Source organism: Pseudophryne corroboree, chromosome 6 (genome assembly GCF_028390025.1).
Source record: "Pseudophryne corroboree isolate aPseCor3 chromosome 6, aPseCor3.hap2, whole genome shotgun sequence".
Taxonomy (NCBI): domain Eukaryota; kingdom Metazoa; phylum Chordata; class Amphibia; order Anura; family Myobatrachidae; genus Pseudophryne; species Pseudophryne corroboree.
The window spans coordinates 767,806,876-767,820,304 of record NC_086449.1 but is presented as its reverse complement, the minus strand read 5'-3'; the positions used below and the strand labels follow the sequence as shown (position 1 = coordinate 767,820,304).

The following is a 13,429-nucleotide window of genomic DNA, read 5'->3' as shown; positions in this document are numbered from 1 at the left end:
CCAGTTACGGTGGGGGGCCGCCTCAAAAATTTCTGCGATCAGTGGGCTCGCTCACAGGTGGATCCCTGGATCCTTCAAGTAGTATCTCAGGGGTACAAGCTGGAATTCGAGGCGTCTCCCCCCCGCCGTTTCCTCAAATCTGCCTTGCCGACAACTCCCTCAGGCAGGGAGGCTGTGCTAGAGGCAATTCACAAGCTGTATTCCCAGCAGGTGATAGTCAAGGTGCCCCTACTTCAACAAGGACGGGGTTACTATTCCACACTGTTTGTGGTACCGAAACCGGACGGTTCGGTGAGACCCATGTTAAATTTGAAATCCTTGAAAACATACATAAAAAAATTCAAGTTCAAGATGGAATCGCTCAGGGCGGTTATTGCAAGCCTGGAGGAGGGGGATTACATGGTATCCCTGGACATCAAGGATGCTTACCTACATGTCCCCATTTACCATCCTCACCAGGAGTACCTCAGATTTGTGGTACAGGATTGCCATTACCAATTCCAAACACTGCCGTTTGGACTGTCCACGGCACCGAGGGTCTTTACCAAGGTAATGGCAGAAATGATGATACTCCTTCGAAAAAAGGGAGTTTTAATTATCCCGTACTTGGACGATCTCCTTATAAAGGCGAGGTCCAAGGAGCAGTTGTTGGTCTGAGTAGCACTATCTCGGGAAGTGCTACAACAGCACGGATGGATTCTATACATTCCAAAGTCACAGCTGGTTCCTACCACACGCCTACTGTTCCTGGGGATGGTTCTGGACACAGAAGAGAAAAAAGCCAAGGAGCTGTCATCTCTAGTCAGAGACCTCCTGAAACCAAAACAGGTATCGGTGCATCACTGCACACGAGTCCTGGGAAAAATGATAGCTTCTTACGAAGCAGAATTCCATTCGGCAGGTTCCATGCAAGAACCTTTCAGTGGGACCTCTTGGACAAGTGGTCGGGATCGCATCTTCAGATGCATCTGCTGATAACCCTGTCTCCAAGGACCAGGGTATCTCTACTGTGGTGGCTGCAGAGTGCTCATCTTCAAGAGGGCCGCAGATTCGGCATACAGGATTGGGTCCTGGTAACCACGGATGCCAGCCTTCGAGGCTGGGGGGCAGTCATACAGGGAAGAAATTTCCAAGGACTTTGGTCAAGTCAGGAGTCGTCCCTACACATAAATATTCTGGAACTGAGGGCCATTTACAATGCCCTAAGTCTGGCAAGGCCTCTGCTTCAAAACCAGCCGGTACTGATCCAATCAGACAACATCACGGCAGTCGCCCATGTAAACCGACAGGGCGGCACAAGAAGCAGGATGGCGATGGCAGAAGCCACAAGGATTCTCCGATGGGCGGAAAATCACGTCTTAGCACTGTCAGCAGTGTTCATTCCGGGAGTGGTCAACTGGGAAGCAGACTTCCTCAGCAGACACGACCTACACCCGGGAGAGTGGGAACTTCATCCAGAAGTCTTCCAACTGTTGGTAAACTGTTTGGAAAGGCCACAGGTGGACATGATGGCGTCCCGCCTAAACAAAAAACTAGATATTGCGCCAGGTCAAGGGACCCTCAGGCGATAGCTGGACGCTCTAGTGACACCGTGGGTGTACCAGTCGGTTTATGTATTCCCTCCTCTGCCTCTCATACCAAAGGTACTGAGAATAATAAGAAGACTAGGAGTAAGAAAGATACTCGTGGTTCCGGATGGGCTAAGAAGAGCTTTGTACCCAGAACTTCAAGAAATGATATCAGAGGACCCATGGCCTCTACCGCTCAGACAGGATCTGCTACAGCAGGGGCCCTGTCTGTTCCAAGACTTACCGCGGCTGCGTTTGACGGCATGGCGGTTGAATTCCGGATCCTAAAGGAAAAGGGCATTCCGGAGGAAGTCATTCCTACGCTGATAAAAGCCAGGAAAGAAGTAACCGCAAACCATTATCACCGTATTTGGCGAAAATATGTTGCGTGGTGTGAGGCCAGGAAGGCCCCAACAGAGGAATTTCAGCTGGGTCGTTTTCTGCACTTCCTACAGTCAGGAGTGACTATGGGCCTAAACTTGGGTTCCATTAAGGTCCAGATTTTGGCTCTGTCGATTTTCTTCCAGAAAGAACTGGCTTCACTGCCTGGAGTTCAGACATTTGTAAAGGGAGTGCTACATATTCAGCCCCCTTTTGTGCCTCCTGTGGCACCTTGGGATCTCAACGTGGTGTTGAGTTTCCTAAAATCACATTGGTTTGAGCCACTTAAAACTGTGGATTTGAAATATCTCACGTGGAAAGTGGTCATGTTATTGGCCTTGGCTTCGGCCAGGCGTGTGTCAGAATTAGCGGCTTTGTCATGTAAAAGCCCTTATCTGATTTTCCATATGGATAGGGCAGAATTGAGGACTCGTCCCCAGTTTCTCCCTAAGGTGGTATCAGCTTTTCACTTGAACCAACCTATTGTAGTGCCTGCGGCTACTAGGGACTTGGAAGATTCCAAGTTACTGGACGTAGTCAGGGCCTTAAAAATTTATATTTCCAGGACGGCTGGAGTCAGGAAAACTGACTCGCTTTTTATCCTGTAGGCACCCAACAAAATAGGTGCTCCTGCTTCTAAGCAGACTATTGCTCGCTGAATTTGTAGCACAATTCAGCTGGAGCATTCTGCGGCTGGATTGCCGCATCCTAAATCAGTAAAAGCCCATTCCACGAGGAAAGTGGGCTCATCTTGGGCGGCTGCCCTAGGGGTCTCGGCTTTACAACTTTGCCGAGCTGTAACTTGGTCAGGGGCAAACACGTTTGCAAAATTCTACAAATTTGATACCCTGGCTGAGGAGGACCTGGAGTTCTCTCATTCGGTGCTGCAGAGTCATCCGCACTCTCCCGCCCGTTTGGGAGCTTTGGTATAATCCCCATGGTGCTTACGGAGTCCCAGCATCCACTAGGACGTCAGAGAAAATAAGATTTTACTCACCGGTAATTCTATTTCTCGTAGTCCGTAGTGGATGCTGGGCGCCCATCCCAAGTGCGGATTGTCTGCAATACTTGTATGTAGTTATTGCCTAACTAAGGGTTATTGTTGAGCCATCTGTTGAGAGGCTCAGTTATATTTCATACTGTTAACTGGGTATAGTATCACGAGTTATACGGTGTGATTGGTGTGGCTGGTATGAGTCTTACCCGGGATTCAAAATCCTTTAGTGGGAGGAGCCAGTGCACACCAGGTAGTCTAAAAGCTTTCTTTTAGATGTGCCCAGTCTCCTGCGGAGCCGCTATTCCCCATGGTCCTTACGGAGTTCCCAGCATCCACTACGGACTACGAGAAATAGATTTACCGGTGAGTAAAATCTTATTTTTAAAATTTTTCATACTTTACTATCCACGTGGACTACGATTGGAAATAGTAACCAGTGCCGAGCGCAGCGGTAGCGGAGAGAGGCACCTTGTCTGCAACGCGAGCCATGCAAGGGGACACGGTACACTAATATGGGTTCCTGATCATGTTACGGAAAAAATTACCCCCAAAACAGGTCAGAAATCCATGTCGACGATTTTCACGTGTCGACCATTAGTCCATGTCGACCAATAGTGGTAATACAGAAGAAATAACACATTAATGGACACTGTTTATTAGAACAGAAAAAGAGCAAACACCGTTACAATTGCTTAAGGATACTGTTTTGTTTTGTTTTTTGTAACATAAATAAGCAACATTGTACAATTATAAGATACTCAAAGCTGTTTTATGGTACTGATAAGTTCCTGGGGGAATAAAACAGAATAAAACTGATATAATAACGGGACCATACAAACAAACTAAAACATATCAGCGGAGGCTGTAATGCCTTTATTGGAAGAATAACATCCTGAATAATATAGATAGCAGTCTGTCAAAAAGATATTTTATTTTAAACAATTTATTTTTTAGTTTATTATTTTTTCTAACCTTCTATTCACTGTTACTTTTAATATATTTCATAATGGCTGAATAAAAATTACAGTATTTTAAAGGATGACATTATTTTTTCTCTGACGTCCTAGTGGATGCTGGGGACTCCGTCAGGACCATGGGGATTAGCTGCTCCGCAGGAGACAGGGCACAAAAATAAAGCTTTAGGATCAGGTGGTGTGCACTGGCTCCTCCCCCTATGACCCTCCTCCAAGCCTCAGTTAGGTTTTTGTGCCCGTCCGAGCAGGGTGCAATCTAGGTGGCTCTCCTAAAGAGCTGCTTAGAAAAAGTTTTTAGGCTTTTTATTTTACAGTGAGTCCTGCTGGCAACAGGCTCACTGCAACGAGGGACTTAGGGGAGAAGAAGTGAACTCACCTGCGTGCAGGATGGATTGGCTTCTTAGGCTACTGGACACCATTAGCTCCAGAGGGATCGAACACAGGCCCAGCCATGGAGTCCGGTCCCGGAGCCGCGCCGCCGACCCCCTTGCAGATGCCGAAAAGTGAAGAGGTCCAGAAACCGGTGGCAGAAGACTTTTCAGTCTTCATGAGGTAGCGCACAGCACTGCAGCTGTGCGCCATTGTTGTCACACACTTCACACCAGCGGTCACGGAGGGTGCAGGGGGCGCCCTGGGCAGCAATGAGAATACCTTGTTCTGGCTAAAAAATACATCACATATAGCCCCTGGGGCTATATGGATGTATTTAACCCCTGCCAGGTCTCAGAAAAACGGGAGAAGAAGCCCGCCGAAAAGGGGGCGGGGCCTATTCTCCTCAGCACACAGCGCCATTTTCCCTCACAGAAATGCTGGTGGGAAGGCTCCCAGGCTCTCCCCTGCACTGCACTACAGAAACAGGGTTAAAACAGAGAGGGGGGGCACTTATTTGGCGATATGATTATATATATTAAGATGCTATAAGGGAAAAACACTTATATAAAGGTTGTCCCTGTATAATTATAGCGTTTTGGTGTGTGCTGGCAAACTCTCCCTCTGTCTCTCCAAAGGGCTAGTGGGGTCCTGTCCTCTATCAGAGCATTCCCTGTGTGTGTGCTGTGTCGGTACGTGTGTGTCGACATGTATGAGGACGATGTTGGTGAGGAGGCGGAGCAATTGCCTGTAATGGTGATGTCACTCTCTAGGGAGTCGACACCGGAATGGATGGCTTATTTAAGGAATTACGTGATAATGTCAACACGCTGCAAGGTCGGTTGACGACATGAGACGGCCGGCAAACCAATTAGTACCTGTCCAGGCGTCTCAAACACCGTCAGGGGCGTTAAAACGTCCTTTTACCTCAGTCGGTCGACACAGACACGGACACTGACTCCAGTGTCGACGGTGAAGAAACAAACGTATTTTCCTTTAGGGCCACACGTTACTTGTTAAGGGCAATGAAGGAGGTGTTACATATTTCTGATACTACAAGTACCACAAAAAAGGGTATTATGTGGAGTGTGAAAAAACTACCTGTAGTTTTTCCTGAATCAGATAAATTAAATGAAGTGTGTGATGATGCGTGGGTTTCCCCCGATAGAAAATTATTGGCGGTATACCCTTTCCCGCCAGAAGTTAGGGCGCGTTGGGAAACACCCCTTAGGGTGGATAAGGCGCTCACACGCTTATCAAAACAAGTGGCGGTACCGTCTCCTGATAGGGCCGCCCTCAAGGAGCCAGCTGATAGGAGGCTGGAAAATATCCTAAAAAGTATATACACACATACTGGTGTTATACTGCGACCAGCGATCGCCTCAGCCTGGATGTGCAGCGCTGGGGTGGCTTGGTCGGATTCCCTGACTGAAAATATTGATACCCTTGACAGGGACAGTATTTTATTGACTATAGAGCATTTAAAGGATGCATTTCTATATATGCGAGATGCACAGAGGGATATTTGCACTCTGGCATCAAGAGTAAGTGCGATGTCCATATCTGCCAGAAGTTGTTTATGGACACGACAGTGGTCAGGTGATGCAGATTCCAAACGGCACATGGAAGTATTGCCGTATAAAGGAGAAAAAGACAACGTCTTTTCAGCCTCAGTCCTTTCGTCCCCATAAGGGCAAGCGGGCAAAAGGCCAGTCATATCTGCCATGGGATAGAGGAAAGGGAAGAAGACTGCAGCAGGCAGCCCATTCCCAGGAACAGAAGCCCTCCACCGCTTCTGCCAAGTCCTCAGCATGACGCTGGGGCCGTACAAGCGGACTCAGGTGCGGGGGGGGGGGTCGTCTCAAGAGTTTCAGCACGCAGTGGGCTCACTCGCAAGTGGACCCCTGGATCCTACAAGTAGTATCCCAGGGGTACAGATTGGAAATTCGAGACGTCTCCCCCTCGCAGGTTCCTGAAGTCTGCTTTACCAACGTCTCCCTCCGACAGGGAGGCAGTAGTGGAAACAATTCACAAGCTGTATTCCCAGCAGGTGATAATCAACAAGGAAAGGGGTATTATTCCACACTATATTGTGGTACTGAAGCCAGACGGCTCGGTGAGACCTATTCTAAATCTGAAATATTTGAACACTTACATACAAAGGTTCAAATCAAGATGGAGTCACTCAGAGCAGTGATAGCGAACCAGGAAGAAGGGGACTATATGGTGTCCCAGGACATCAGGGATGCTTACCTCCATGTCCCAATTTGCCCTTCTCACCAAGGGTACCTCAGGTTCGTGGTACAGAACTGTCACTATCAGTTTCAGACGCTGCCGGTTAGATTGTCCACGGCACCCCGGGTCCTTACCAAGGTAATGGCCGAAATGATGATTCTTCTTCAAAGAAAATGGACGATCTCCTGATAAGGGCAAGGTCCAGAGAACAGTTGGAGGTCGGAGTAGCACTATCTCAAGTAGTTCTACGACAGCACGGGTGGATTCTAAATATTCCAAAACCGCAGCTGTTTCCGACGACACGTCTGCTGTTCCTAGGGATGATTCTGGACACAGTCCAGAAAAAGGTTTCTCCCGGAGAAGAAAGCCAGGGAGTTATCCGAGCTAGTCAGGAACCTCCTAAAACCAGGAAAAGTGTCAGTGCATCATTGCACAAGGGTCCTGGGAAAAATGGTGGCTTCTTACGAAGCGATTCCATTCGGCAGATTTCACGCAAGAACTTTTCAGTGGGATCTGCTGGAAAAATGGTCCGGATCGCATCTTCAGATGCATCAGCGGATAACCCTGTCTCCAAGGACAAGGGTGTTTCTTCTGCGGTGGCTGCAGAGTGCTCATCTACTAAAGGGCCGCAGATTCGGCATTCAGGACTGGGTCCTGGTGACCACGGATGCCAGCCTGAGAGGCTGGGGAGCAGTCACACAGGGAAAAAATTTCCAGGGAGTGTGATCAAGTCTGGAGACTTCTCTCCACATAAATATACTGGAGCTAAGGGCAATTTACAATGTTCTAAGCTTAGCAAGACCTCTGCTTCAAGGTCAGCCGGTATTGATCCAGTGGGACAACATCACGGCAGTCGGCCACGTAAACAGACAGGGCGGCACAAGAAGCAGGAGGGCAATGGCAGAAACTGCAAGGATTCTTCGCTGGGCGAAAAATCATGTGATAGCACTGTCAGCAGTGTTCATTCCGGGAGTGGACAACTGGGAAGCAGACTTCCTCAGCAGGCTAGACCTCCACCCGGGAGAGTGGGGACTTCATCGGGAAGTATTCCACATGATTGTGAACCGTTGGGAAAGACCAAAGGTGGACATGATGGCGTCCCGCCTGAACAAAAAACTGGACAGGTATTGCGCCAGGTCAAGAGACCCTCAAGCAATAGCTGTGGACGTTCTGGTAACACCGTGGGTGTACCAGTCGGTGTATGTGTTCCCTCCTCTGCTTCTCATACCCAAGGTACTGAGAATTATAAGACGTAGAGGAGTAAGAACTATACTCGTGGCTCCGGATTGGCCAAGAAGGACGTGGCACCCGGAACTTCAAGAAATGCTCACAGAGGACTCATGGCCTCTGCCGCTAAGAAGGGACTTGCTTCAGCAAGTACCAGGTCTGTTCCAAGACTTACCGCGGCTGCGTTTGACGGCATGGCGGTGGAACGCCGGATCCTAAGGGAAAAAGGCATTCCGGAAGAGGTCATTCCTACCCTGGTCAAAGCCAGGAAGGAGGTGACCGCACAACATTATCACCACATGTGGCGAAAATGTTGCGTGGTGTGAGGCCAGGAAGGCCCCACGAAGAAATTTCAACTCGGTCGATTCCTGCATTTCCTGCAAACAGGAGTGTCTATGGGCCTCAAATTGGGGTCCATTAAGGTTCAAATTTCGGCCCTGTCAATTTTCTTCCAGAAAGAATTGGCTTCAGTTCCTGAAGTCCAGAAGTTTGTCAAGGGAGTATTGCATATACAACCCCCTTTTTGTGCCTCCAGTGGCACTGTGGGATCTCAACGTAGTTCTGGGATTCCTCAAATCACATTTTAAACCGCTCAAATCTGTGGATTTAAAATATCTCACATGAAAAGTGACCATGCTGTTGGCCCTGGCCTCGGCCAGGCGAGTGTCAGAATTGGCGGCTTTGTCTCGCAAAAGCCATATCTGATTGTCCATTCGGACAGGGCAGAGCTGCGGACTCGTCCCCAGTTTCTTCCTAAGGTGGTGTCAGCGTTTCACCTGAACCAGCTTATTGTGGTACCTGCGGCTACTAGGGACTTGGAGGACTCCAAGTTGCTAGATGTTGTCAGGGCCCTGAAAATATAGGTTTCCAGGACGGCTGGAGTCAGGAAAACTGACTTGCTGTTATCCTGTATGCACCCAACAAACTGGGTGCTCTTGCTTCTAAGCAGACGATTGCTCGTTGGATTTGTAGCACATTTCAACTTGCACATTCTGTGGCAGGCCTGCCACAGCCTAAATCTGTCAAGGCCCATTCCACAAGGAAGGTGGGCTCATCCTGGGCGGCTGCCCGAGGGGTCTCGGCATTACAACTCTGCCGAGCAGCTACGTGGTCGGGGGAGAACACGTTTGTAAAATTCTACAAATTTGATACCCTGGCTAAAGAGGACCTGGAGTTCTCTCATTCGGTGCTGCAGAGTCATCCGCACTCTCCCGCCCGTTTGGGAGCTTTGGTATAATCCCCATGGTCCTGACGGAGTCCCCAGCATCCACTAGGACGTCAGAGAAAATAAGATTTTACTTACCGATAAATCTATTTCTCGTAGTCCGTAGTGGATGCTGGGCGCCCATCCCAAGTGCGGATTGTCTGCAATACTTGTACATAGTTATTGTTACAAAAAAATCGGGTTGTTATTGTTGTGAGCCGTCTGTTCAGAGGCTCCTACGTTTGTCATACTGTTAACTGGGTTCAGATCACAAGTTGTACGGTGTGATTGGTGTGGCTGGTATGAGTCTTACCCGGGATTCAAAATCCTTCCTTATTGTGTACGCTCGTCCGGGCACAGTATCCTAACTGAGGCTTGGAGGAGGGTCATAGGGGGAGGAGCCAGTGCACACCACCTGATCCTAAAGCTTTATTTTTGTGCCCTGTCTCCTGCGGAGCAGCTAATCCCCATGGTCCTGACGGAGTCCCCAGCATCCACTACGGACTACGAGAAATAGATTTATCGGTAAGTAAAATCTTATTTATTTATTTTTTTTATTTTTAAGATTTGTGATTTTCTCGGTGCACCCAGATACCAGCTTCTGTTTGTGTGTGTGTGTGTGTGTGTGTGTATATGTTGTAGTTCCAAAGCTATGGGTAGCACTCCCGACTAGCGTTATAAGAAGGTAATAAATACCATATAATAACTCTAATTAAAGGGAAAGAGAACAATGAATCCATTTATCTCTACCGTTGCGGGAGTGATTCTATTGTGTGTAAAAGTTAGTGATCATTGTAACCATGGCGCTATTAGTGTAGTGATGAGTTGGCAGGTGGGTGCCAACTTGTACACCACCATTACACTGGTCTCTTATGCAAGAGAGTGCAGCTGGTCGGAGAAGAAGTTGCTGTGATTCTGCCAAGGTCTAGCACCATCTTGCTTTCTATATAATCACTCACTGACCAAATTTTTCTTTTACTTTTTAGATATCCAGAATGGAATGGACATGGACTGTAAGTATGAATGCACCTAATTACCTGATACCATATTTATTACTTTCTGCTTTTAACATTCATTAAAAAAGCTTTACACTTAATTGTAGAGGGGTATGCACTATGTTGTACTTGTACCAAGGAATGGCTTTCACCTTGGTACTAGCGCAGTAAAGCATTTTCATGTATTGCTGTATACATTTTATGTATTTCTATATCCATACATTCATATTTTCTGTTACTAAACCCACCGTAAATTATTTGCAGGGGCGATTCTTTTATGCTGCAGCAGTCCACAAATCCGGCACCAGGAATTTTGGGACCTCCTCCTCCAGCAGGGATGCATATGGGAGGTGGTCCCGGAGGTCGACATGGAGGTCAGAGGGGTCACCTAGGTGCGTGAAGTTTCATATCTTTTCTGTGTACTAGTAGTCTGTTCCGGACTCAGTTAATGGCAGTTCTGATCAGTTATCTGTATTCTCTCTAAGAAGTTGAATGTGTTTGGGCGTAAAAGAGACAGATGGTCTAAACTTGTGTGTTCTGGATGTAGGTATAGTTTTACATAGGCTTGTTTACTATAGCATTTCATTTGTGACGTAAAGGATACAAGTACCCAAACAACGCCCTTCTCTTACATAGTATTTCTCCAATTATGTCCTATGCTGTTCGGAACCATGGAATGCCCCACAGCCCGCAAGCTTAGTGTTAACCATTTTGTTCCACTTTAATTGCGCTCACCGTGGATTCCAGTTTCAGCTTTATTCTGTATTGTCCGCGTAGAGCAGAGCTCACTTTTTTGAATATTGCGCATGTCCTTTATTTTATTTTTATTTTTCTAAATGTGTTTTTAAATGTGCAGGAAATGAAGATATGCCTGGACCTAGACACATGCTAAAGAGACCGGTAAGTCCATCCTTAGGTTAGTGTATTAGTTTTGTTTCAGAGCTTACCCCACAGTGAAACTTATTATGAAGTACAGGGACAGTAAGTGGTGTAGGGGGAACATTTTTTTATTTTATTTTTTTTTGGACAGTTTGCATTCTGAGTGACGGTTGTGTACTACTGTGTGAGCTTATGACGTGCATGCAACATTGTCCTAGTGCAAGATGGATGTGATCCAGGTTCATGTTAAATCATGGTCAACAGTCGTGTGTAGATGACAGCCCCAGTTTGAGCGTTATGTTCTAAGCATCCTTTGACCAGGAAATAAATAGGCAGGTGTTGCCATTACAACAGGCTGTAGCAGATGTTAAAGTCCATTGGCTTGGGGGGGCGGGGGGTGTTTATTCCCAACTTGAGATTCCAGTGAGTCTGCGCAATGTCTTAAAGTGGCAGTCGTTTAAAAAGCAAAACTAACCTGGTTTTGCCTTTTAAACGGTGGCCATTTTAAAATGTCAGGCTGTTGCCCGCAATGTCCAGGCTATTATGTTTTACCTCATGTCTTTTTGCACTATCCAATTGGTGTCAACTGTTGCCATCCAGCTCGGGTCCATACTATTTCCCCCATCCTGTTGTATAACGTTTTATCCCTGTTTCTATTTGTACATAGAAATACCCTAACATGCTTATTAAAAGTATAGACCACTTTTTTATTTTTTTTATTTTGCCTTTATGCTCCTAATACACACTATGGAAACTTTGAATGCACCATTAAAGACTGTTAGTGATGTGTTTTCTTCCATTTAGGGAATTGGCAGAGTGGTTCATGTCATGGACTTTGAGCGAGGAAAGAACTTGAAGTACGAGCTTCTGAAACTTGCAGAGCCATTTGGCATAATTACCAACCATTTGGTTTTAAATAGGAGGAATGAGGTACGTTGACTTGTAAATGCTCGCTTAGCACACTTTGGGGAATTTTTGCGGTAAAAACGTCCTTTTATCTTGACTCGCGATAAGCCGCGTTTGTCCGCGCTAAATGATGGCGATAAATCTCTACTGGTTTACAGCAGGTGATAAGCTAGGGGAAAATTCCTATTTCTCCTTCAACCACTAGGGGACACTGGAGTATATATTAAGGTTTTGGTTCAGATCCCCTGGGACACCCCTCTGAATGACTAATTAGGCACTTATTTTTAATTTGCCAATAATGACATGCGATGTTTGGAGCCAATAAATGCAAAACTATGGAAATTGGTGTGCAATGTATGGGACAGGCATACTGTTGCTTTGAGGGACCATTGCTTTCAGGCGGAAGTAGTCGCTTTTTTTTTTTATAAAGTAGCTTACGATGATGGAAATATATACTTATACCCGTTATGTATTCTCAATTTAAATTGAGCACTTTGCCGAAAAACACTATGCAAGAAAAAAAGTGAAATAAGATCAGCTTTTTGATACAATCTTAAGTACCCCAAATAATTTTATTATGACACTGATACACTTCTATACTGTTTTTCCTATATTTGGCTTGTTTGGGTGGTTTAACTAGATTTCCCCATCTTTCTCCTACACTTTTTTTCATTGGTTTTGATGGCAAAAATCCAGTTTTCGCAAATTTAGAATTGACTAGGGCGAATTGTGGGAGTGTGCAAACACGTGAAAAGTCCAAGCGCTGTAAATTGCTCTGTTATCATGGCTAATTGAATTTCCCCCACCCCCTTTGTCTGTCTGCAGTTGGTGCAGTGTATAAAATGGAACATATCGAAGTTAGTTTACATTTTCACAAGTTTTTCCTATTTCTGTTAACTTAATGAAATGCACATGAACATAGTCTATATGTATAGGTTGCACTACCACCTAGAGAGGGAATGAAGTAGTTTCTCTTCTCTCGCCGCCAAACGTCTTACCCCTACCCATAGCTCATGGTATAACTTCAAGCAGCCGATTTATCTCCAGGCTCCGCGGTAGCCGGGAACCAGGGATATGGGATCAATGAGACGGCACAGTCAGACATCGCTGCTTTGTTCCTTATCGTCTGACAATCTAAAGTGTTTTCTCAACTATAGATAGAGAAACTATAACATAAAATCTAATCGGTCAATGAATTATTTTGCTGTATAATGGCTAAATCTGAATGTTTGCGCACAATGTATGTCACCATTACATGTCATTTCTTTGCCACTTCCTCAGGCTTTCATTGAGATGTCCACTCCTCAAGATGCCATGGCTGTTGTGGATTACTTCAGTACAAATCCAGCTACTGTACTTGGACAAGATGTTCGAGTCCATTTATCTCAAAAATATAAACGCATTAAGGTACTTATCTCTTGAAACACCAGTGTATGTGACCAATTGATTTTAATTACCCACTGGGTGTGTGTTCGTAAACTTGGGTTTCTATTGGAGCGCTTTAAGTTTGTATCTCTTTTTCCCTCAACTTCTAATTTGAACAAGATCGTATTTGTGCATTTGCTTGCTTCATACAATGTTACTGATCTGGACCTTGCTCTGTAATCATTTCTCTGGGCTCCTAAACTTAGGAGTTCAATAAGAAGGCTGCAAACATTTGATAACCTTTTCAGCGGCCCTAAGCAGATTTGCAT

The 13,429-nt window shown here is 46.1% G+C and overlaps 1 protein-coding gene across 3 annotated transcripts in view; it reads left to right on the top strand.

Moving 5' to 3' along the window:
- The window catches only part of MATR3 (matrin 3), a 68,993-nt gene that overhangs the window by 37,738 nt on the left and 17,826 nt on the right, over nucleotides 1-13,429 (top strand). For all 3 annotated transcript variants that reach the window (XM_063928628.1, XM_063928626.1, XM_063928627.1), the window contains exons 4-8: nucleotides 9,942-9,968; nucleotides 10,215-10,342; nucleotides 10,807-10,850; nucleotides 11,634-11,759; nucleotides 13,017-13,142. In XM_063928628.1, coding sequence (XP_063784698.1) covers nucleotides 9,942-9,968; nucleotides 10,215-10,342; nucleotides 10,807-10,850; nucleotides 11,634-11,759; nucleotides 13,017-13,142 — 451 coding nt within the window. The remainder of the gene's footprint in view (nucleotides 1-9,941; nucleotides 9,969-10,214; nucleotides 10,343-10,806; nucleotides 10,851-11,633; nucleotides 11,760-13,016; nucleotides 13,143-13,429) is intronic.